The sequence below is a fragment of the Nuphar pumila genome, chromosome 4 (assembly GCF_984573655.1).
Source record: "Nuphar pumila chromosome 4, dmNupPumi1.hap1.1, whole genome shotgun sequence".
NCBI classification, from domain to species: Eukaryota; Viridiplantae; Streptophyta; class Magnoliopsida; order Nymphaeales; family Nymphaeaceae; genus Nuphar; species Nuphar pumila.
Window position 1 is genome coordinate 33,798,217 of NC_143252.1, and position 22,696 is coordinate 33,820,912.

At 37.4% G+C, this 22,696-nt stretch overlaps 2 protein-coding genes across 3 annotated transcripts; one reads left to right on the forward strand and one right to left on the reverse strand.

The window, feature by feature from the left end:
- Nucleotides 1–817: 817 nt before the first annotated feature.
- LOC149839918 (LIM domain-containing protein HDR3-like) lies at nt 818–19,223 on the forward strand. Of its 2 annotated transcripts, XM_090002907.1 has the most exons (13): nt 818–1,079; nt 5,455–5,609; nt 5,994–6,075; nt 6,263–6,377; nt 7,541–7,661; nt 8,261–8,344; nt 10,670–10,789; nt 10,912–11,121; nt 11,202–11,264; nt 11,384–11,499; nt 13,224–13,282; nt 13,401–13,725; nt 17,627–19,223. In XM_090002907.1, exons 1-13 carry the CDS (start codon nt 1,034–1,036, stop codon nt 17,628–17,630), a joined length of 1,500 nt encoding a protein of 499 aa, XP_089859033.1. In that variant the 5' UTR covers nt 818–1,033; the 3' UTR covers nt 17,631–19,223. The 2 variants fall into 2 exon arrangements, with proteins under 2 accessions (XP_089859033.1, XP_089859031.1); XM_090002905.1 differs by lacking the exon at nt 17,627–19,223 and having other exon boundaries at nt 822–1,079; nt 13,401–13,888.
- LOC149839919 (uncharacterized) lies at nt 15,174–21,940 on the reverse strand. The gene is made up of 7 exons (XM_090002908.1): nt 21,657–21,940; nt 19,479–19,655; nt 19,242–19,391; nt 16,728–16,829; nt 16,552–16,622; nt 16,386–16,453; nt 15,174–15,650 (listed from the first exon to the last, which is right to left on the reverse strand). The coding sequence occupies exons 1-7, from the start codon at nt 21,909–21,911 to the stop codon at nt 15,412–15,414; spliced, it is 1,062 nt and encodes a 353-aa protein (XP_089859034.1). The 5' UTR covers nt 21,912–21,940; the 3' UTR covers nt 15,174–15,411.
- Between the last annotated feature and the right edge of the window lie 756 nt (nt 21,941–22,696).

Sequence of the window (22,696 nt, forward strand, 5' to 3'; positions counted from 1 at the left end):
TGTAAAGTAAACTTATTAATAAATATTGGTGGATTTTCAAAAGCTGATATAATGCCAAGATTTTTTATACTTTTAAAAGTTATAAAAGTTTAATGGCAGACTTGGTAGTTTCGTCACTGGAATATTTGCCTAGCTGACATCAGAAGATTTAACGGCACTTGAAAAAATGAGAAAACCTTGAGGATATATTAATTAATTCTAATAAAAGCTTGGTGGTTATTGGAAAAATTCCCCTATCTTTAAGGATCGCTCGAGAATTCGCCTTTGTCAAGTTGCGGAAAAAAGTGACTTTTACTGTAATGTCGATCACCGAATCAAATAAGTTTGACAAGATGTCGGTGAGGTCATTACTTTCTCAATTTCGTCAAAGTTACATTTGAAAGAGAAAATTCACCAGTGTTGCCATTTGCCATTTTGATTAGGAAAATACTATTGGGTGGACAAGATTTTGAGAGAGAGAGAGAGAGAGAACAGGAAAACAATTCCTTTTTAGAGAGAGAATAAGAAAACAATTCTGTAGAGAGAGAAAGTACGTTGCTGTCATTTTGAATTGGAAGAGAGAGAGAGAGAGAGCACCGTTGTTGTCCAGCCCGATTGGGTTGATTCTCGCTTTCAAAAAACTTGGCTGGAGAGAGAAACTTCCCGCCCACCCCAAACCCAACCTCGCCCTCTCTTTTTCTACGACATTAAGAATCAGCATCTCTCTCTCTCTAGGAGTCCAGCGATTGGAGAATGCCTCCGGAGCAAGAATCTCTTGCTTTTCCCACTCCATCTTCAATATTCCCTTCCTTTTTTATCTCTTCTTGGGCCCCTCATGGTCCCGTCCCCTCCTCCTCTTCCCCTGTCTCTCTTCTCTTGTCTCCCTCCGACACAGAGTTGTGCATATTTGGAATTCCTCCCAACCGACACCCTTCGTCCCTCGATCGATCTCACCCTTTCCGATTCATCGTCCGAAGCGTATGTCATAAAGAATTCTTTCGATTTGTCTCCGTCGCCGTTGCCAGACAGCCGGTGAAGCTAATTTCTGTCGAGAATGGCAGCTTCCGGTGTCAATCATCTCATGCAGCCATGCGTTTCCGGTGAGACCTCTCTCTCTTATTTATTTTAAGATGTACTGTGATTAAGGGATTATGTTGTTGATTAATCGCGGATTATTTATAATCTCTTCTTCAAGTTCGTTACTGTTTTCACCTATTCGTATTTGAAAGAAGAGCAAGATTTGGGCTCAAGAAATTTGAGTATTTTGTGTAGAATTATGTTGTCTTTGGTGATGTGAAATAGAATTGGTAAAACCCATAATTAAGGAGACAGTTGTTGTATCGCCTTTTGGTGATGACCAGGAAGAGATTCAGGACGACCAATATTTGCAAGATGATTGTGCATGCTTGTAAGGTCTGCAATCAATAGGACCTTTATGGAATCATTTGATCGTTGGTTGTTTCAACTGCAAAATTTTGAGTTGGGCAGATAAATTTTTGTAAAGAATACCCTTCTTGAATATGAACTGCATGTGTTGGGATTGATAGTAGCAGAGGATTTTGAGATGGTTTTTGTCATCTACATGAAATTTTAAGGTGGCGGGCGGTTGCATAGACGTTGGTACATGGTGACTCATGTGGGTTATGATAGTCTGATTTGTGGTCGATTATCTTGACAGTGAAATTGTCATGAAGAGAATAATAGAAGCCAAAGATACTAAGGAACGATGGAGAGAACTATCGCTTTTTGTTTTTCTTTTGAAAGGAAAAAACAGAGACTGTGCAGTGTTTTAGGGAAGAAAAAGGTAAATCAAAGATGGGAGGAGAATTGAGCTGGGTAGGAGTCTCCATCCTCAAAGAAGACAAATAAGTGGGATTGATGGAAGCTATATGCAAGTTTCACCATTCTCTACCATGATCTCACATCCAAAGTGGTACATTGCCATTCTTGGGCATGCCTCGGTTACATCTTTAAGCGTGAACTAGGTACGTTTAAGGATACTTGTCGTAATCCTTGACCCATTCTCCAACATGTGAACTTTGTTCATCAATGGCTATTGGGAAATGCACTAGCAATAGATATTCACGTCACTATCTGATCTAAATTCTTGCAGAATTTCTGTTCATAACTTTGATTTTATGTCAACGTACTGTATCTTTTGATAAGTTCCTTTGTAGACCGAAAGAAGAGAACAAAATGAATGTTCCTCATGGTACTTGATGATTGGACCTTACCTTTGGAATGATTTAAAATTTTGAATTATCTCTGTTCACTGACATCATTTGATTATTTCATTTCCAAATACCATCATTACACAAAATTGTTAAAGAACTTGTGTAGTTTATAATTCTGGGAGCTCCATACTACTTCTTTTTGTGTAATAAAGTCCTTGCATTCTTTTTAGGCCTTCTGATTCATAAAGTCAAGACTACACAAAAACCCATTTCTGTTTTGTTTTCCAGTAGAACATAACTAGTTTATTGCAATATTCATGCATGGTTTTCCATGTCAAATTGCATGGGGACACTCATATTTGCTTGGATCATGGGATCATGAAGTGTTGATTGTAGATCACTTTGGGTCATGAGCTATTGGTGACTTTGAGGCCTTCAAAGGAGCACAATTCATGATCATTGCATACTTATGGAATTGGCATTGACCCCATGGGTTATTGTGAAAGAACTTGTGTGGTTAGGGATGTCAACAGGTCGGATGCAACCCGAATCCTAATCTGATTAATCAGATTCGGATTTGATATTAATTTTGCATTGAAATCCGAATCCGACTAAGATCTGAATCCAGCTAAGTGTAAATTTCAGGCTTTAGACTAGTCGGATCTGCATTCAGTTTAAAAAATTTCCATCTGACCCCGAATATGAATCCGAATCCAAATCCAATTAGGTCAGATCTGATTGTCAGATTTGGTAATGCCTACATCCGACCCGTTGACATCCCTATGTGTAGTTCATAATTCTGGGACTCCACCCAACTCCTCTTTGTGCAACAAAGTCCTTGCTTTTTCTATAGGTTTTTATGGATTCATAAAATGAACAACTACGTGCAAAAACATTTCTGTTTTGTTTTCCAGTAGATTGTAACTAGTTTATGACAATATATGTGCATGCTTTTCTATGTCAAATTGCACGAGGACACTATTTCCCATTTGCTTGGTGCTGAATGGCTGGTTGCAGATTGATAATTTCTTGGTTCTATTTGTGTCATGAGCCATTGGTGACTGTGAGGCCCTTAGAGGAGCATGATTCATGATCATTGCATACTTTAATTTTTTGCCCTTTAAAATTTTGCATTCCTAAACTTAACATCCATTGGTTTAATCTCTTCTAGGCCAGACTGTTGTACTGCTATAGAAATTCTATTGTTAGCTAATAGTCATCCTAAGCCCTGGTTGTATTTAACATTATAGGATGGGGCAGTAGCCCTTCCCTACTGTTTTAAAAAGATGCTCTTGAGGCATGAGGTGTATGGCTCAAGGGAAGGCATTCTTAATCAGCCTCACCTCTTAGGCAACGGTGCTAATAGGCAAGTGCATTGCTTCAAGGCATGTGCCACCAGGAGGTATATCCTCTCTTAATAAGGCTTCAATTTAAGAAAAAGGAAAAAAGAACCCGAGAGTGATTATTGGTTGTTTATTGTCCTTTATGAATTAGATGAAAAGACATAAATACATGGATTTTTTTTCCCAATAAAATAAGAAATCCTAAAGAGTTCCGATCAGTATGGTTATCCTCTTTACTGAAGTTCTGAATAGGCTAAAACCCATCCTTTTGCACAGCTATACTAACATCTCTATTTTTATTGTAAATGATAAAGTATTTTTCTTTTAAGTATTACATGACATATGAATGAATTGTTAGTCTCATCTCCTTCAGAAAAACAGATTTGTTAGTCTCATCTCTTTTAATAGATCATGATATTGGCTTTTAATATTTTTGGATCAACTAAAAGGTTCTTATCCTTTTAATTATTATTGATGGCATATGAATAAAGATTTTTACCCATTTGCAATGTGGGGTGTTTTCGTTTTGAGGCCTTTTTAGTTTGCATTTTTGGTAAATTATGTCTGGCCTCCAAATTGATAAGAATGCCCTAATGATTTTTTCCATTTTATAAACCTAATCATAATTTGGAAAATTAAAAGAATTGAGATAATCACTTTAAGTCCTAAAAATGCTCTTAGGAGTGTTCAATTTGTTATATGTGTTAAATTGTAATTCATAAGGCAATGTATTTTCTATATATAAAAGAAGATACATATACATATACATATATATATATATATATATATTTATATATATATATATATATTTTTATATATAAAAAATATATATTTCTTTAGCTGTAGGGGTATTTTAGTCATTTCTATATTTTACGCATATTCATGTTTTGAATATGATTGTAATTCCTCCTTTTTATTTTTTCTTATTTTTGTAATTTTTTTCATTTCTTATTTTTGTTCTTTTATGTAATATTTCTGTACACAGTACAGTGTACAACCATCAGCCACTGACTGTTGTACACAGTTTAAAAGGTAGACGTTGGGCTGATTCCCAACGTCTCTAATAAGAGCCCTTGGGAATAGCCCAACGTCTCTTTAAGTGCTTATAAATAAGGGCTATGTGAGCCCAATGAAGGTATGTATTACAGTAAGGAGTTGTCTCCTTAAGCTTATAAACACTGTGCATTTATTGCACTTCTTTTGTGGTGTAAAGCTCATAAACACTGTGCATTTATTGCACTTCTTTTGTGGTGTAAAGCTTATAAACACTGTGCATTTATTGTGTCTTGAGTATTTGAAGTATCAAATTATTTGAAAACTTGATTAAAAAGTTTTTTATTTTGAGGCCTCAAAACACCTTCAGTCTTATGCCTTGCTCTAACTCAAGCCTTTCTAAACCTTGATCCTACCTATCTTAACCTTATCTTAAACTAATTGCCAATTTAATGGTGGTTTCATGCATATTGTTCTTGAGAAATCAATAGCTTTTCCATGCTAAAAGCTTGTCATTTTCCAATTGTTGAGATCATTTGTCTATATATGTTTCCCCCCAATCCTTGCATGCATTACTACCAAGTACGAACTGCAAAAGGTGATCAGGTATTTATTTTGTCTGTCCAACTTAGATAAAGTACAAGTGCAATGCAACCCTATAGGTGGTTTTTTTTTTCATACACACGTACTTGCTTGTTTGTGCGTAAAGTTATGTGCATATGATCCATAAACTGTATTGACTTGTGGATGAACTTATTGTGAAAACATCTCCATCTTATCTTGTTTTCTAAACCATTTTCTCTGTCTTCCTGTAGTGAAATCTCTTATATGTGAAGGCATTTGGATTGTGTTGTTGGAGATTAACTGAAATATATGTTTTTTTTTTACACTTTGCACATGCAACTAGGTTAATTGCATTATTCCTGCTAACCATTCTCCTTTTCCTATTTGTGTGTATAATTTAGGCCACAGTAATCCACCTTGCATTCCTAAGCGGTCTCGACTACTAAGGTGGCTTAGCAAGATATTCAAGGGGTCAAATCACAGGAATACAAATGGTCGATGTCCTAGGGCTGCAGGGGACGAGAATGTATCTTGGCATGCCCCAGTGAATTCTTTGGTAAGTTGTAACCTGTCTTCTTTCTATTTGTAAATGCATACTTTGATATAGTTATGCACTGTGACCTTCCTGCTGTGACTTGTACCTGGTCCATTTTAAGGCACATCTAGAGATTTTATACAGACGATCTAAGGTTCTGTGCCTGAAAACTGTTGTAACCATAAATATCCAGTACCTTCTGTAAAAAATTAGTCTTTGAGAGATTGGTTGCTTGTTTCAAGGATCATCCAGGCAAACCAGAACTTGAGGTGTAACATATTGGAAGTGTTTGCAAGCAACAGTTTCCTGCAGTTGATCATCTTCATACTTTTAGAGTGGATTTAATGTTTAAGATGTTATTTTCTCCCCTTGGATTCTTTGGACCTTGGTTTGTATTTTGGTCAGGAGGGACGATCTAGAACTGAGAATGAGGAGCTAGACCATGCAATTGCACTTTCGCTGGATGAAGAGTTCAGGAAACGTAATAGTGAGCACTGAACAACTAGCACTATTTTATTATTGATTAATCTTGCAGCACTACTAATTTCCTTGCTTTTCATGTTGGCAAAATTGTCATGAAAACCTTTAAAAATTCTATATTTTTATGTAAACCATTTTTTTTGCATTAACAAGTACTTAATATACATTAGTAATGGTTATTAAAATTTATTCAGAATACAGGCCTGAAGCTCATAGTGATGACGATCTTGCCAGGGCCATTCAAGAAAGCATGGACAAGTCTTCTTATCCACCATATCCTCCTATGCAGTTTCTTCATCCAGGATATAGGTTACTTTTCAAAGCTCATCTTTTTCCCACCATGTATCTTTCAGTGCAGTTCATAACAAGTTCTACCTTTTTCATCTTCATATACAGAAAAAAAATCATACATGCTCCATAAGCTAGGCAATGGCTGACATTTGTAAAAGAGATTTCCATCTAATAATGGGGTAAATAAGAGGAAGTTCAGTGGTGCCTTAAGTTCTGAACTGTTCCCTGGCTTATTCATCCACATTCTATGGTGGTCATTGTCATGAAGTGGCATGAAACCCGAGATACAACTGAAAGTTAAACAAAAAAAGGAACTAAAGCACAAACATAATTTATTTAACCAAAAAAGGAAACAACATATTTATATATTCACAAGAACACCAAGAAATGAAATAAATAATTTTTATTAATAACAAAATAAACAAAAATTACAAATGAACCACACTGCAAAACACTCAAACACACATCATATGTACATCCATCCCCTCTCACCTATACAACAAAAGGATGAACAATATATAGTAGAGGAAGATGGAACTGAGTCAAACTAGCCATTAGAGCTAGTCCTAACGGCTAGTTTGACTAGTCAAACTAGTTGTTAAAGCAAATCCCAACAGCTAGTTTGACTATTCAAACTAGCCATTAAAACAAATTCTAATGTCTATTTACAAAACACAACTAGTTGGTCATTAAAAAATGACTAAGAAAAAAACAAAAACATAAATAAAATATTTAGTCATTTTGATAATGACCAAAAAACCTAATCTAACTTAAAATATACGATAAATATATTTACTAATCTAATAGGTATACCTAGAGTATGTTAAGTTGTATATATATTACAATGTTGTAATAGGTAATACCCATTAGGGGTATTTTAGTCATTTCACTGTCATGCAATAGGCTGTGCCCATTAGGGGCACACCAGTCTTTTTGTATTTTTGTATTTTATATTTTTGATTTGCCTAGTAACTACATTCACCAATAAGAGAATGTCTAACTTAATATATGATTCACTTGAGTGGCATAACATGCTTTACCCTTTAACAACTTCACCAAATCCTTTTCCCTTAGAAACTTTTAAAATACCACAAATTAATTTATAAAAGGCATATTTTTAATTCTATTTTGGGAATTATGTATGTTGCGGTGTCTTTAGTAATATTGCTATCTTTTAGCAGAATTTGTGGTGGCTGTCAGCATGAAATATTTTCTGGTCGCTACTTAAGCTGCATGGGAGCTTTTTGGCATCCTAACTGCTTCCGTTGCCATGCTTGTGATCAGCCAATCACTGAGTCTGAGGTATTGTATCTCTATAATATATACATACATACATATACACAGAGTAGAGCGTAGGTGCTTGAACATTAGGTGCTTGTGATATGTGCTTGATGGGGTTTTCTGCTCTTCTGGTGTTTTTTTTTTGCAGTTTAGACCCCATAAATGTGTTGGGCATGGTCGATTTACGAGGAATCCATACTTGGATCATGTGTTTTCGATGAAAAAAAATGATATTTGGAGCCTCAAAAGTTTACAAAGATTTTGGACCATTGATTTTTCGAACCTTATGAAAACCCACCCATGTGTCTGAATCAAACACTTCAATAGCTGATCCCATTAAAATCAAGTACATAGATCACATCTGTACGGTCGGAATTTAAAAATAAAATGAAAAAACCCTGAAAAACCCATCACGCATGTATCACAAGCACCTAATGTTCAAGCACCTACGCTCTACTCCATATATATATATATATATATATTTGTCTTTGTTGTTAATTAATAGTGTACCATTCAGTGGTGGAGTCATATATGGCTACGTCAGTAATGTTTACACCACAATTAGCATCAATGAGGTCTTTCAAGAGGATTTGCTTTAATGAGGAAATTCCTTTTCACAGTTTTCTTTGTCAGGTTGTGATCCATATCATAAACATTGTTATAAGGAGTTGCATCATCCCAAATGTGATGTCTGTCACCACTTTGTAAGTGTAATCAACATATCCTGTTATTATCATTTCATTTACCCTGAAGTTCCAACTGGTTTAAATGATAGAATAAGATGCTTACTTTTCAAATTAGTACTGCTTAGAAACTGTTTCCAAATGATTATTGTTGCTATTTCAGCATACATGGTAGCATGATCTACATCAGTCCAAGGATTGATGTAGTATGGCCCTATGGTCAGAAGTAAAGCTTGAAAATCTGTGTTAGCATATCATAAGAAATAAAATCAGTGGAATGTGTATATGCAAAGGGGTGATTAGTTGGTTGGTTTACGCAGTTGGTTATGATGCCTGGTTTTATGGCATGTGTGTGTACCAGAACACAACATGATTTTCACCAAGTGTTCTGCAACTTTAGGCTGCTTTTGATTAACAATTGGCGGTCTTGGAACCACTACTCTTTCAGAGAGAAATATAAGCATGTGGACAACAACCTGAAAAAGAAAAAGGATATGAGCCACAAGCATCAAAAGCAAATGTAGTTGGATAAAAAGGAAGATAGCTCGACTTTGATTAAGTAAACTATCCTTTTAAACCGCTTCAATCTAGAATTTGTAATAAAAGTTTCACATGGCTACTTGTCCTAAACATTGCACTCAGGAATCAGGAGTGTATATAATGTGAAGTTTGATGATAGGTATTTTTTTTCTAGCGAAAGTTTAGAACAGTGAATGGAAACCACAGAAAGGCATGATCTTGCTGGGAATCTAAACTACAATAAGAAGAATACATAAAGATACAATACCAAGATTGTTCTTAAAGTGTGAGGCTTCTAGGCTGAATGGAGAAGCCATACAGGAAGCAAAAGACAAAAAATAAAGGCTCTTTAGGTTCATGTGGAGTGTGATGTGAGAAATGTCTAGGAAACATTTATGATGTGGATTAAGTTCTTTAGAACTCAAAAGTAAAACTGATCTGATATCATATTGGTGTCAACGAAATAAACTTTTTTGTCTTTAAAAAGCTGATCATATAATCTAAAACAGGATTTTGTTTATATAAATATATAACTAGTTTAATATACGTTTATTAGATGCAAAACACGAAAATTGGTATCAACACCTTAAATTCAAACAAAAATCACTATTCACTAATTTTACATTTTACAATAACAAATTAGGTAGGTGATGGTCAGGGCCTGTACTGGTTCTTGGGGGCCAGTTTGACCCGATGTTGTCAGTATCAGTATTGTCCCTGAATCGTTTGGCCAAAGATTCAGGTGAATCGGTCGATACCGATTCTCAAGTGAATTGTTTTGAATCGGCTAAAAAATATTTGTGTCAATCAGAACGTGACACACGTTAAAACTATTAAAATAATATTAAAAAATTAATTATAATCATGTTTTTACATTTATTAAAAATTAGCCGATTCAAGTTAGTATCGTATCTATTTTCTGCCAATACGATAAGTATCGGCCGATACAGGCCGATATTGACAACATTGGCTTGACCCATTGATGGGTCAGAGCTGGTCCTGTAAAAAAAAATAATAATAATAAATAAAACCGGGCTGGTGGTTTGTCCCTTGCAAAAGAATGGGCAGCCCCTGCCCATGGCCCGGCTTGTCTGGGATAGATTTTTGGGAGTTGCATGCCTTTACCCATTAGTTATGCATTCATATACAGAAGGGTGATACAAGACAGAAGAATAAATAAATAGAGTAAAAGGTCAATGCAGCAAATTATAAGGAAAAAGAAAAAGAATATTAGATGTTCTTGTTGATAGTAAACTGAAAGGAGGAAGCATACAACATTTAACAACTGCTACTAAAAATTACAAGCTACATGTCCTGTCAGCATGAGCTTTTGGTAACTGAAGCTAAGTTTTGTAGCCATTCTCATAAGTATATTTTGGTAATATTAGTGGTTGCTACTAGCGTTGCAAGTTTCACTTTTTTAGCATGCCATACTTGATAATTTAACATGATTTTTTGCATTTTTTTTGGCAAAATAATCATCTTGTGTTCTTTATCTTGATTAGAATATTCATTGCAGTGCAAAATTGCCATAAATTGAATGCTTACTTCCCTTCATTTAATATAATTTATTGTAGAAGAAATTTAGGCTTTCGCAAGTTCAGTGCTTCATTACAGTCAAATTAGCAGAGTTTATTTTTACGCATTTTCTATTAACTTTGAAATGATTGGAGTGTTGTCTTGACTACTGAAATGAATCTTGACCTCTGCATGAGTTATGTTTGAGATGTTCTCATTCGGACAAAGATGAGTTACAGTTCTCTTCAAATTTCAACTATAAAATGTGATTGATTACATATTACATTTTCTTGCATCACCTTCATACAGATTCCAACAAACAGAGCGGGTTTAATTGAGTATAGGGCCCATCCTTTCTGGGGCCAGAAATATTGTCCTTCACATGAGCATGACAATACACCTCGCTGTTGTAGTTGTGAGCGGATGGAGGTATTCAACTTTTATCCTTTACTTTGTTTGTTTATTTGCATGAGTTCCTTTTTATTTGCATATGATTGCTTTCATGAATTGTCTTCAATTTTATGATACTGACACGTAAATTTGCCACATAGTCAAGGAATACAAGATTTATTTCTTTGGAAGATGGGCGCAGTTTATGCCTTGAGTGTTTGGAAACTGCTGTAATGGATACTGGTGAGTGCCAACCACTTTACCATTCTATCAGGGATTATTATGAAGGGATGAACATGAAACTGGATCAACAAATTCCCATGCTTCTAGTTGAAAGGCAGGCTCTCAATGATGCTATGGAAGGCGAGAAGGTTCAAAAATTATTTTGGATTTATGTTTCCTTTTTGAATTACTTCTCGTATTGTTATAAATCCAAATATTGTGCACCCAGGGACATCATCACATGCCCGAGACAAGGGGTCTATGCCTTTCCGAGGAGCAAACAATCAGCACTGTATGAGATGTTTTAACTTATACCACCTTTGAAATTTCTATTTTTATATTTGATTCTTATCTCAGAATGTCAATTCCAATTCTCATTACTGTGCTTAGCATTAATCTTTTCTTCTCTAGATATTTAAGAAGCCAAAAATTGGAGGGCATCGAATTATAGATATGAAAACTCAACCACAGAAATTGACTCGAAGATGTGAAGTGACAGCCATTCTCATTCTTTATGGTCTTCCAAGGTAGTTTCTTTCTCATGCAATGATTATTGGTTTATCTTGCGAACCTGTGTGAAAAGCTCATTCTATGGTGGATTCCCATTATGTTACTTGAAAGACGGCTCCTATCACATAGAGAAATAATCAGGTCTTAGCAGTTGTCCATTTCCAGTCTTATGGCTTTTATATTTCGAAAAATCTCACAAAAACCTAAAAATTGCTTTGATTGGCTTCCCTCCGAATTAGAATGAAATTGCGAGCTTTTAAGCTTGATCATATTCTCTTGAATTTAAGTTTGATCATAGTTTCTTGAAGATTATTATCTTATGCTAAAACTTCCACTAATCACCATAGCTAATATATTTTTGTTCTCAGAAAGCTTGATTGATATGTCTGCACTTCAATGCCATTTTTCCAAATTTCTCTTACATGTAAGATGAGTTTTTTTTTTTGAGTAATATCTGTCATTTGTCAAATTATAGCAATATGACATCCTTGCACAATGGCTGAATATAACCGGAACAGTTAAACGGTACTTGGTTAAAGAACTACCTAAATGTACACTAACACTCAGAAGCATATGGTCCAAAAGCTTAATTGGTGACCATCAAGGTCTCTAAGTAACATGAATTAACATTAATCTGAAAACTCAATATGTCCAAGTTTTTGTTGTTTCATATACTGCTGGAACTACTAAACAAAATTTCTGGGCAATGGTGCATGTAGGTTGTCTAAAGCACTGTGTGGCTTAGCTGATGGGTCTTGCATGTCCTGCCTAACCTAGACAATGCTTGGTTCTATAAGTTGTATATCAAGGGCTACGAGCCTACAACCTTTATGGTTTCAACCTAAGCTTAAAGTTCATGATAATGGTATGGTATCAATCTACTTTTAAGCTCATGATTGCTTTGTAAATTAGAAGTGCAAAGAATTAGCCCTTTCCTGGTTCACTGGCTTGCCTGTACTGCAGAGAAAAAACATGTAGGATGCCTAAAACCTCGCACAGCAAGGTCCACCTTCCTAATTGCCAGTGATGGCTAGGTCGACTCAGTGAGGCCTTCAGCACATTTTGCTACATCACAGTGAGGCCTAGTCATGGTTTTTGTACACTATGATAATGTAAATAAAGGCATACTTGCATGACTAGGTAATAATAAACAGTGTAGACATAAATACATAACAAAACCCACATAACTATGCACATAGCGCCCTACCCACATGCATATGCATGCACTTATTCACAACAATATGCTCAAATAAGCATAACAAATCATACTGTAACGATTCATGTATATCATGCTTATCAACTATCACAAAGAATGTCATATCTGTGAGACAAAATATAAACCAAACCATCTGTAGAGTTATTTTTTTAGATGATATATTCGTTTTGTCCAGATCTACTATCTGTCAAGAACAAACGCAAATGCCCCCTTTCTGAACCTTAACAATCATTAATCCCCGTGCTTAGAAACCATGGTTTCATAGTTTACAAATGAAGCACTAAGCAAAGTCTTACCCAGTAGATCATAGTTGCTAGCCCGGATCAACTAGGCTGGATCCTGGTGCCTAGCCTTGGCCAGGCGGCCAGGGCTAGGTAAGGTGACAGAGTCTGGTCTGACTTGGCCAAGCAGGCACTAGCATTTAATAATTTTGGGTTCAAGCTTAAACTTATAAGAGTTCTATGTGGAAAATGTGCCTCTGTTTTTTTTGGGATGTGCAATTGCATCACTTATTTATTCATGCAGGTTGCTCACAGGCTCTATTTTAGCTCATGAGTTGATGCACGGGTGGCTGCGCCTTAAGGGTAAGATGTTTTCTGGTTTATGTTTGATAACTTGAATGCACCCCCACCTCTTTCTCTCTCTCTGACCTTTGTCTGTGGTCATACAATATGGTACATTTTGAACTTCTTGATAGTGCAGGCTACCGCAATTTAAGCCCAGAGGTTGAAGAAGGAATATGTCAAGTGCTTTCACATATGTGGCTTGAATCAGAAGTCATGGCAGGCTCAAGTAGTATGCCATCAACATCATCAGGTGCATTCTCCTCGTTCTCATCATTTTCTTCCTCAAAGAAAGCAGGCAAAAATGACATAGAGAAGAAGCTAGGCAACTTCTTCATGCATCAGATAGCACATGACAGTTCAACAGCCTATGGAGAAGGATTCAGAGCTGCTAATAGAGCTGTGAACCGGTATGGGCTGCGTGGGACTCTCAACCACATTCACATGACAGGAAATTTTCCAGTGTAAGTGGAGTATGATATTACTAAGCCATGTTGGTTGCTTAACTAATGACAAAAAGCCTAGTGCTGGATTGGTGCCTCATTGTTTTTTTGAAGGTAAGTATCCCAGCAGATTTGTTTGTAACTGGATCTCCAAACATTAATTTATTGCTATGAAGGTATTCATATATTATGGATTGAGACAGGAAAAGAGAAAAAAACAAGTGAGTGGATTTGAAATTGTTTATAATCTTTTCTTTTCTAATGGGAGAATATACCCCGTGTCAACAATCAATCACTTGCACACTCCATGGTTTTTAGATTTTCAACCCAGAAGAGGACCTTTCCCATAGGGACTCTGCACATGTAGTTAGGTGGGTCAGCTTAAAGCATGCAAGTTGGACATCAAAAGTTATCTCTTGCCTTCGAGGCTGAAGTCGATGGGATACTGTCCTCATTGAGTTTTACATTATAGACATTGAAACAAGGCTGCGGTCAATGTGGCACATCTTGGACACTATGTTTTGTCTTGTCCTGTCCTATCTACAGACAGCCCTAGACAAGGACACCCAATGTCACCTTTTTGGGTTTGTTTTTCAAGCGTCCATGGGTGTCATGTTCTCCCCTATTCCAGAGGGGAGGGCGCAACTCCCCTAGACACCAAAACGTGTCCCAAAGGGATGCACGGGACGCAATGTCCCACCCATCTGTGTGTCCTGCATTTGCGTGGGCCCCATGCATTGCGTGGATGACAGACACTGCTGTATATGCAATCAAACGTACTTTAGCGAGAAAAAAAAAACCCAAAAGGGGATTTTATTGGGTGGACACTAACTCTTCAGCCTTTTAAGGATGCTCTCGCCCAAACGTGCTTGTTTTGCATGATGCTAACGTGGAGGGTTCATATGACTGGGTTAAGTTGATGAAGATGATTAGTTTTATATGTTCTAACTCATCATGGATTAGGTTGATGAAAATGCTGATTAATTTTTATATGGTTTAACTCATCATGGGTTAAGTTGATGGTGAAGATTATTAATTGTATATGTTTTAACTTATCAAAGCTTGCTTCTTTTGCATGATTTAATCATGAAAGTATGCTGTTATTTTGTATGGTGGATTAAGAGGACAACGACAATTATCACTAATGTGGGATGCCCTCACTTTCCAACAACTATTTTGCATATCTCACAATTAACCCCATGAAGGCACAAGTTATCAATGTAACGCAATGCAAAAGTATACAAAACACAAGGTAGGGTGGTCTACGTAGTCTGATATTTAACTGCATGTGTTGCCAATATTATAAACTTGCAAAATGCATCGGGAAATCTTCATCCAGAATTTTCTTTCCAGTTAACTATCAAAGTGGATACAAAACGATGTCTTAGTACTTTCATCACAGAACAGGGTTAAGATAGTGAGGGCAAGGAGAAACTGAAGACAAGATGCTGAAGAATGAATGATAAATTGGGGAGAGATGAACACCAATATAGCCTATTGATACACTTGCCGACTCAAAACAATAGTTGGATCTATACAAGAGAAAATGTGCCTTTTCATGGCAGCAATTACAAAACTTACTACCATGGTTTCTCTCGATGCAATAAAAACTCTTCTAACTATCAAGAACTTGTACCAGATTGTGAACACAGCGATGGTGGCAGAGGCAGACTTCAATGCATGAGTATACAGGTGATCCAATGGGGGTTATTCTTCAGGATCACCAGACAGAAGCATCTTCATGGTCTCATATGTCATGAAGACTATGCCAACGCTGGGGACAACCTTGTAGTATTCGGGAAGAATTCCCCTGTACAATCCACGCAATCCTTCAGTGCGAACTATATGTGCGAAAGTTCCAAAAATCCCTGTATTATAAATACGAGCTCGACCTCCGGCCCCTTCTAACTGCTTCCGCCGTCTCACCAGATCCAGAGGGAATGTTGCTGGAAATCATACACAAGGAAGCTTCAGCATTCCAAGGAGAAAAAAATGTTCCTTTTCTGGCTAAAGAAGACAATGCAAGAGCGATAGACTATAGCTAACTTTTAAACCAAGACAACATGGATAAGAAAAATAATGCACAATCTTTAACTTTCCAAATTAATAACATTATGAAAATCGGTGCCACTAACAGCAACTTCAAAAATCTCCTTTTCTTTGTTCTGCAGCCAGATCTTTCTGGGTCCAGTAATGCTAGCTCTGCTTTATGAGCAAATGTCTAACCGATTCAGGCACATATGCAGGCAAATTTCATTGATGCCAAACACCACAAATGATCCAGAAGTAGAGAAAAATATGCAATAAGAACCACATCATTCAGCTTTATGAGAAGTGCATGCTCATGATAGTCCATTCTTATTGAAGGGCTGCTGCTATGTGCACTATTTTTCCCCTAAGGCTAAAACAGAAGCTAAAACAGGACTGGCATTACTTCAGGAAACTACAACACAATGAGATTAGGAGCAATATGGACACGCATATAGATGCCTATAGTTAAAAGGGTAAAAAACCAAGCCAATGACATGATGATTCCAACAATCCAATTACCGAATATAAATGCAAGGCAGAGACAACCTACTTAAAAGAGGTAGCTCAAATTGCTGAAACAATAAATGAAAAAAGAAAATAGAATGCATAAGAACTAAATGAATTATCATTCCAGAATTATTCCTGAATACCTGTTGAGGCAGATATGCCAGAGAGACTTCCACAAGCTAGGCTGACAAGCATGGGAGAATCGTTTGGCCTATTGTGAACACAATAAGTCAAAATATAATAATACAAGAGAACTATCACAAAATGTGAAACATGCACAGAGTTGACCTACAGAAAAGGATTAGGTACCTTTGCAATTGCCAAGAAGATCTCAGAGTTTCATAAACACAAAAGCTAATGGCTATATTGGGACCCACCCCCTGTATCATGAAAAACCAATCTATAAATCACAACTCATACAAGTCACCAGAGCACAACAGAGAGAAGATTGAATACAAAAAAGAAGAAGAAAAAGAGTAGCATACCAGAAGAGTAGCACCTAAACCTTTATACAGGCCTCTAACACCCTCATCTCTGCAAATGGTGCAAAGCGCATGCGATATCCCTCTGTAATAGATTACATTTGTCTGCCAGGTTGTAGACGTAGTCAATTATTCTGTTATCAAACATAATCTATAAGCCCTAAGAAATAATACATATCACATGGCATGCAAATAGCTAATTGAATGAATGGTCTTCTCACCTATGTCACATGGGTGCGGGTGCAGGTGCGGGGGTGCAGCACTTTCAAAAAACTTGGGTGTGGGGGTGCGGCAAAAATATAAAAAATTAAATATATATATATATATATATATATATATAAAGTCCAAAAGTTGGACATAAATGACCTTGGGTGCGTTGACTGCACCCAGGGTCAAGTTGACCGCATCGGGTGCGGGTGCGACGTGGGTGCGGCACCTAGTTGAAGAGTCCCTGTGACATAGCTTCTCACTCTCTTGCACGCTATCACCATATAGAGTGAAATAGAAAAATCCAAAGGATTTCTCCCACAAAAATAATTTCAATAAAACTGCAAGAATCAGGAGGGGAAAGGGATAAAAAGAAAAGAAAAAAAAATTATACCCGTCAAACTCACGATTTAGGAGAAAAAAAGTAAAAAAAAGCACAGTGTTCTGACCCACCCTCAGTTCCATCAAGTTATTTTCATGGGCTCAATGTTTTTTTCTTTTCTTTTTTTGCATGGTTGAAGTTCTTCTTTCCTCTTTCTCAAGATTTCTGATTTGCAGTTTTTTTCCAACTATAAAAAGATTTCTTTTTTCATACAACCATTGTAAATGAAAAATCTATGTTTACAATAAAAACCATTTTAAATGGTTATTATTATTTTTCACATTTTTAACAATTCTTTGGTTCACGATTCTAGGTGATGCTCATGTATGTGGAGGTGAGCCAGGTACATAGGTGAGGCTCAACATCCAGACATTCTTTGTTGCTTTTAATTATGTAGCTGATGTATTTCTTAGAAGTGAAAGTAAAATACATTAACAGACTTTTTCTTACAATTAAGAGCTTATCAATGAATACCTTTATGGCTTGATACCTTGTCTGGAAAAGATCACCTTGATAGCAAGGATCTAGAACTTGGTCAAGTGACTGATTCACTAATTATAGGCAAGAGTTTGTCTCCAAGCAACCAATACTCAGGCTTTATCAGCCAAAATTCCTCAAGCATCAGGTTTATCTGTTGAACTTTTCTCGTTTTCTGGTTTTGACAATTGAGGATCCTTGACTCTTACAGCTGGTTAGCTTTGTGACTCAACCACAAACAGAAAGAGAAACAGTAGTAGAAGATCACCAGGAAAAGATGATATAGGAGCCATTTAGCTGAAAATATGTTCATGAGATGCAACGGTTGTCCAACTATGCAAACTTAAGTCTTAAGAAAAGTAGCAGTAATGGAACTATGAATGAAAGTTAACAAATGTGCAAGAGTTGTTGCGATTCCTAGCAAATTCTCAAGGTTTTTTTCCTCCAGAAATCTGTCTCCATGCATGCTTTTGAGAATATCTTTCTATTTTAAATCAAACAAAATTGAAAGGTTTCCTTATGCAAAAGATATTGGATAAATTTGTCTCTTCGAAATTTTTTTGGGAAATCAAATGGCCCCCAAAAGTGTCCTGTCTCTCTCCACCCAGCGATATTACCTTGCTGAAATAACGACCTATGCCAGATCAACCTCCAGTTTTGCTTTTGCTTATAATCCACAACCTAAGAATAAGTTCCCAGAAACAAGTGGAATTCTGAACCAGAACTGCAACATCCGACCAAGCTAAACCAGAAAGGTTCTGAAAGAAGAGGTAGACGGATTGACAACTTCTTTCTTCCACTGGACATTATACAAGGGTCAGAAAAGTGAATCACTTCTTTATCAAATTAGACCGGGTGGGTAGCTCGCCTATCAAAGTGAATTTTCTCTAGGAGATAGAACCAAACTGATATGGCTTTCTTACAGAAAGGAATTGGCCCGGCAGCGTGTTCTAATGGGACATTATAGCATGGTGTCGCAACAAATGCACCAGATGCTGTGCTTCGCCACCAAACTTTGCTACCGACATCATTTGAGTGTTGGCTAGATTTATCAAGATCAAATGGGAAAAAACTTACCTACTATTTTCTACTCTCACTATCCAATATTCAAGCTTAATACAACAGAGGATAATTTAACTTTACTTAAAGGTAAACCCTGAATGAAGCTGATGTGGATAAGGAATCACAAAAAAGTAATTTGTAAACAAGCAACCATCTAAAGTCTGAAATCATTAATTGACTAAAAAAGAATCTCTAACTCAACATTGCAGCTATGTACAGTTTTACTCATGATGATTGCTAAAGCATTTCATGCCTGAAAGAACAAATAAAGTACACAGTACCACATGGACACACTTTAATTAATAGGACAGCTGAGGCATTCAATTTTCATATAGTTGGCTCCAAGCAATTATCTAATACAGCAAAATCCAGGTTGTCAAACAAATCACCTGTGCAGCAAGCCGTGTCCTAACAAGATCCAATGGGTATGTGACAGAAGCTGCTGTTACTCCTGCTAAACCACCACCTGTAAGACGTACAAAAAGGTCGGCACTCACATTTTCTCTATGTGTATCCAATCCAGGAATCGTCTGCAGGAACTGCAATTAGAAAAGGTCTGATTCTCAACTTAAAGTTGCAAATGGAATAAAGCTATTAAAACAAGAAATCTAACAAATTTTACTGACGTTTTTGTATCGCTCATATGCATAAAAGCTGATTGATGAGTACGGAAGACGATGCACGATCGTAACCAAATTTCCCTTCCAAAATGCTCTGAACCCTTCTTCATAAACAATACGAGAAGCCTCACGCCATATGCAGGCCTTGCTCAAAGTAGCAACATCAGAGTGCATGCCTTGTACCTGAGGAAATGACATGTTCATACAATTCAGTTAACATACACCATCAGGCCATGTGTATCTAACATAGATCTAGAGGTACTGCTACAGAAGTTATGGGAAACCCTCCTCATAATCATTAATCAATGTCAACTTTCACTAGGTACCAGACCTAATCACTGAGTGATGCCATCATGCTAATGATAGCGTTTACAACTTGTACATGTTGAGGATTGACATCAATCACACAACAAAGTATCTGAACCATATGTGTTTCGTTGACGGCGATGATTAATGAAAAAGCAAGATATCTTGATGAGTTCATCTGGATCTTGCTTTGACCTAGTATTTGCTACAACATCAAGCATAATGGATATCTTAGACATTTCATTGCAAAATCACGTCCTATCACAAACATTATCTCTCAGTTCTTGCCAATAACCCCCTTTTCCGCAAGAACATTTGAAGCTGGTATAATGAAGTCAGTACATCATGATGCATAATAATCATACAGTTGGCCAAGCCCTTAATGGGCGAAGTAACAGAATTACCCCTTTAAAATATCATACTATCCTTCAAAACATGAACAGTATTATGAAAATAAGATAAAAATTGAGCAAATAAAGACCAACAAGTTTTGTGCATGGTAACATTCATCATGAAAAAATAGGACAATGAGTGAAAGAGAGCCTGGGGTACAGTCTTTGTTGCAACAAGACTGGCTTTTTCCTTTTAAAGCCAAAAAAGAAAAAGGTTCACACTAGAATTAAAAGAGATGGGAAATAGAGGGACAACAGTTGGAAAAGAGAAGACAAAAATCCAGCCCCCAAAGATCCGATTTACTTCATATCTACATTTGATCAGCAAATAGCTGCTACTTCAACAAAATCACTCTGTCCATGCATGCATGCATGCACATGTCAGCATGACAATCACATGTCAGCATTGCATGGGCCCCACAATACCTGAATGTAGGCCTCACTCAAAATCAATGCCATGAGATTAGTCATATGAGTTTGCTTATGAGATTCCTCATGTTTCGACCAAAACATGTGGCTACCATTGTTCTCACACCATGTTGTCTTAACTGCCAAACCAGGATGTCACCCCCAAAAAGAGGATTACATACCCCCACCCAACCACCCTCACACCCAGAGCCCCTTCCCGGTGGTCACTAACGACATACTCCATGCCATGTAGCTACTCTCCAATCACTGGAAACTGGTACAGAATAAGCATGCCCAACATTGTAAAATCCAACATTCCAACAACACCAAGTATCCACAACCTTCACACACTGTCTCACCCACTTCCTAGGCATCTCCTCTTTCTATCCCAGTATATTTTCCCCTTTTTCCAAAATCCAAATATTTCGAATCAAAACAAGCATTTAAAATCACCACGACCAGGAAAAAAAAACGTAAATGCTACTATCCCAACATACCCTTTTCCCTCTTTTTTCCAAATATTCTGAATCAAAATAAACACTTATTCAGAATCGCCACAACAAGAAAAAGAAAAAGAAAAGCAAAGACTAGTGCGCCTCCATTTCACTTGACACAACTTGAGATTGCTGCCATTTGAACTTCTTCAGCTCAACTCAAAACTGGTTTTTTCCTATATGCTCTCGACGAAACAAATTTCCTAAGAATACTGAGTGAAAAAAAAGGAAAAAGTTTCTGCAAGAAAATTCTTGATCATGCTATTATACGATATCAGTCTCACCACTCCATTGATCACTTACCAAATAATTTCCCTAAAATGACAAGTCTACCAATTCACACTTGCTATTTCTAATAATAGACTTGCCCAACAATCAATAAGGAAACGATAGTATACAGATCAGTAACAAGACAAAAGCTACAGATATCACACTCTCCCACCAATAACACGACCAAAATCATTTTTTCCACAATTTACCATCCTAGAGATGAGATTTCTAAATTCGAAAATCATTACCGACGAAAGAAACAGAACAGAGGAAAGCCCAAGAAAATGGAGAGACTGAGGGAGGAAGGTCCAGACCTGGAAGAGGATGGTGAGGCGGGCGAGCGGCGCGGTGCAGGTCTTGCTGACGGCGCCGGCGATACCTCCGGCGAGCAGCTGGGAGACGGTGCCGATCTGCGACTGCTGGACGGAGTTGGCGTACTTCCTGACGCCGGCTCGCTCGAGGCCGCCGGAGTTGAGCGACTGCGAGCACGCGGAGAGGTGCGCCCTCGTCGGCCCCTGGTGACGGAGCCTCCCGTCCGCCGCCGCCGCCGCCGCCGCTTCCGTCTGCATAGCTCTAAAAAGACAATCACCCTCCCCCCCCCCCCCCCCCCCTCTCTCTCTTTTCCACCAAACACCCCACCTTCTGTTTCAGCAAAACCCTACAAAAAACCAGCTTTGCTACCAAATCCTAACCCTAGCATCCTTCTCTCTCTCTCTCTCTCTTCCGAATGGAGAAGAGAGCTCGGAAGTGAGAACTGAGAAGAGTTGTGTTTGGCAAACGGGGGATTTAATGGCAGAAAAATCGGGAAATTGATTTCTGGAAAACAGAAGAAGAGAAATAGGAAAAAACGGGAAATTTGGAGGAAATGAGGAAAACCCAAGCGGGAAAAAGAGAAGATCAGCCGAGGGAATTGGAATATCCACGGACCTCGAATATTCCCTCGAGACCCGTTTGACAACCAATACTGTTCGATTTTTTTGAATTGTTTCTGAGGGATATTTTGCTCCGATCCGTGATTAGTATCGGTTCTTTGATCGTCCTGAATCGGATGGGTGTTTGGAGTTTAGGTCCGGAAACTTAGGTCCTTTGGTTTTGTAGGTTAGGTTCGAGTCGGGTTCGGTTCGAATCTGGAACCTGGATACAACCAAACCTGCATAACCGAGATTTAGCTAATGGACTGGAACCCGATTTAAAAGACCATCATGAAATCCTAAATCAATCAGCACCTTGTGCTTGATGGTCAGGCCTACGTTTGTAAGTGAAACAGCAATGGAGTCTGCATCAGATTACTATGTTTTTCAGACATTTTTATGCGGATCTAATTGAAAGACCCGTTTTCTGATCCAAATAATCA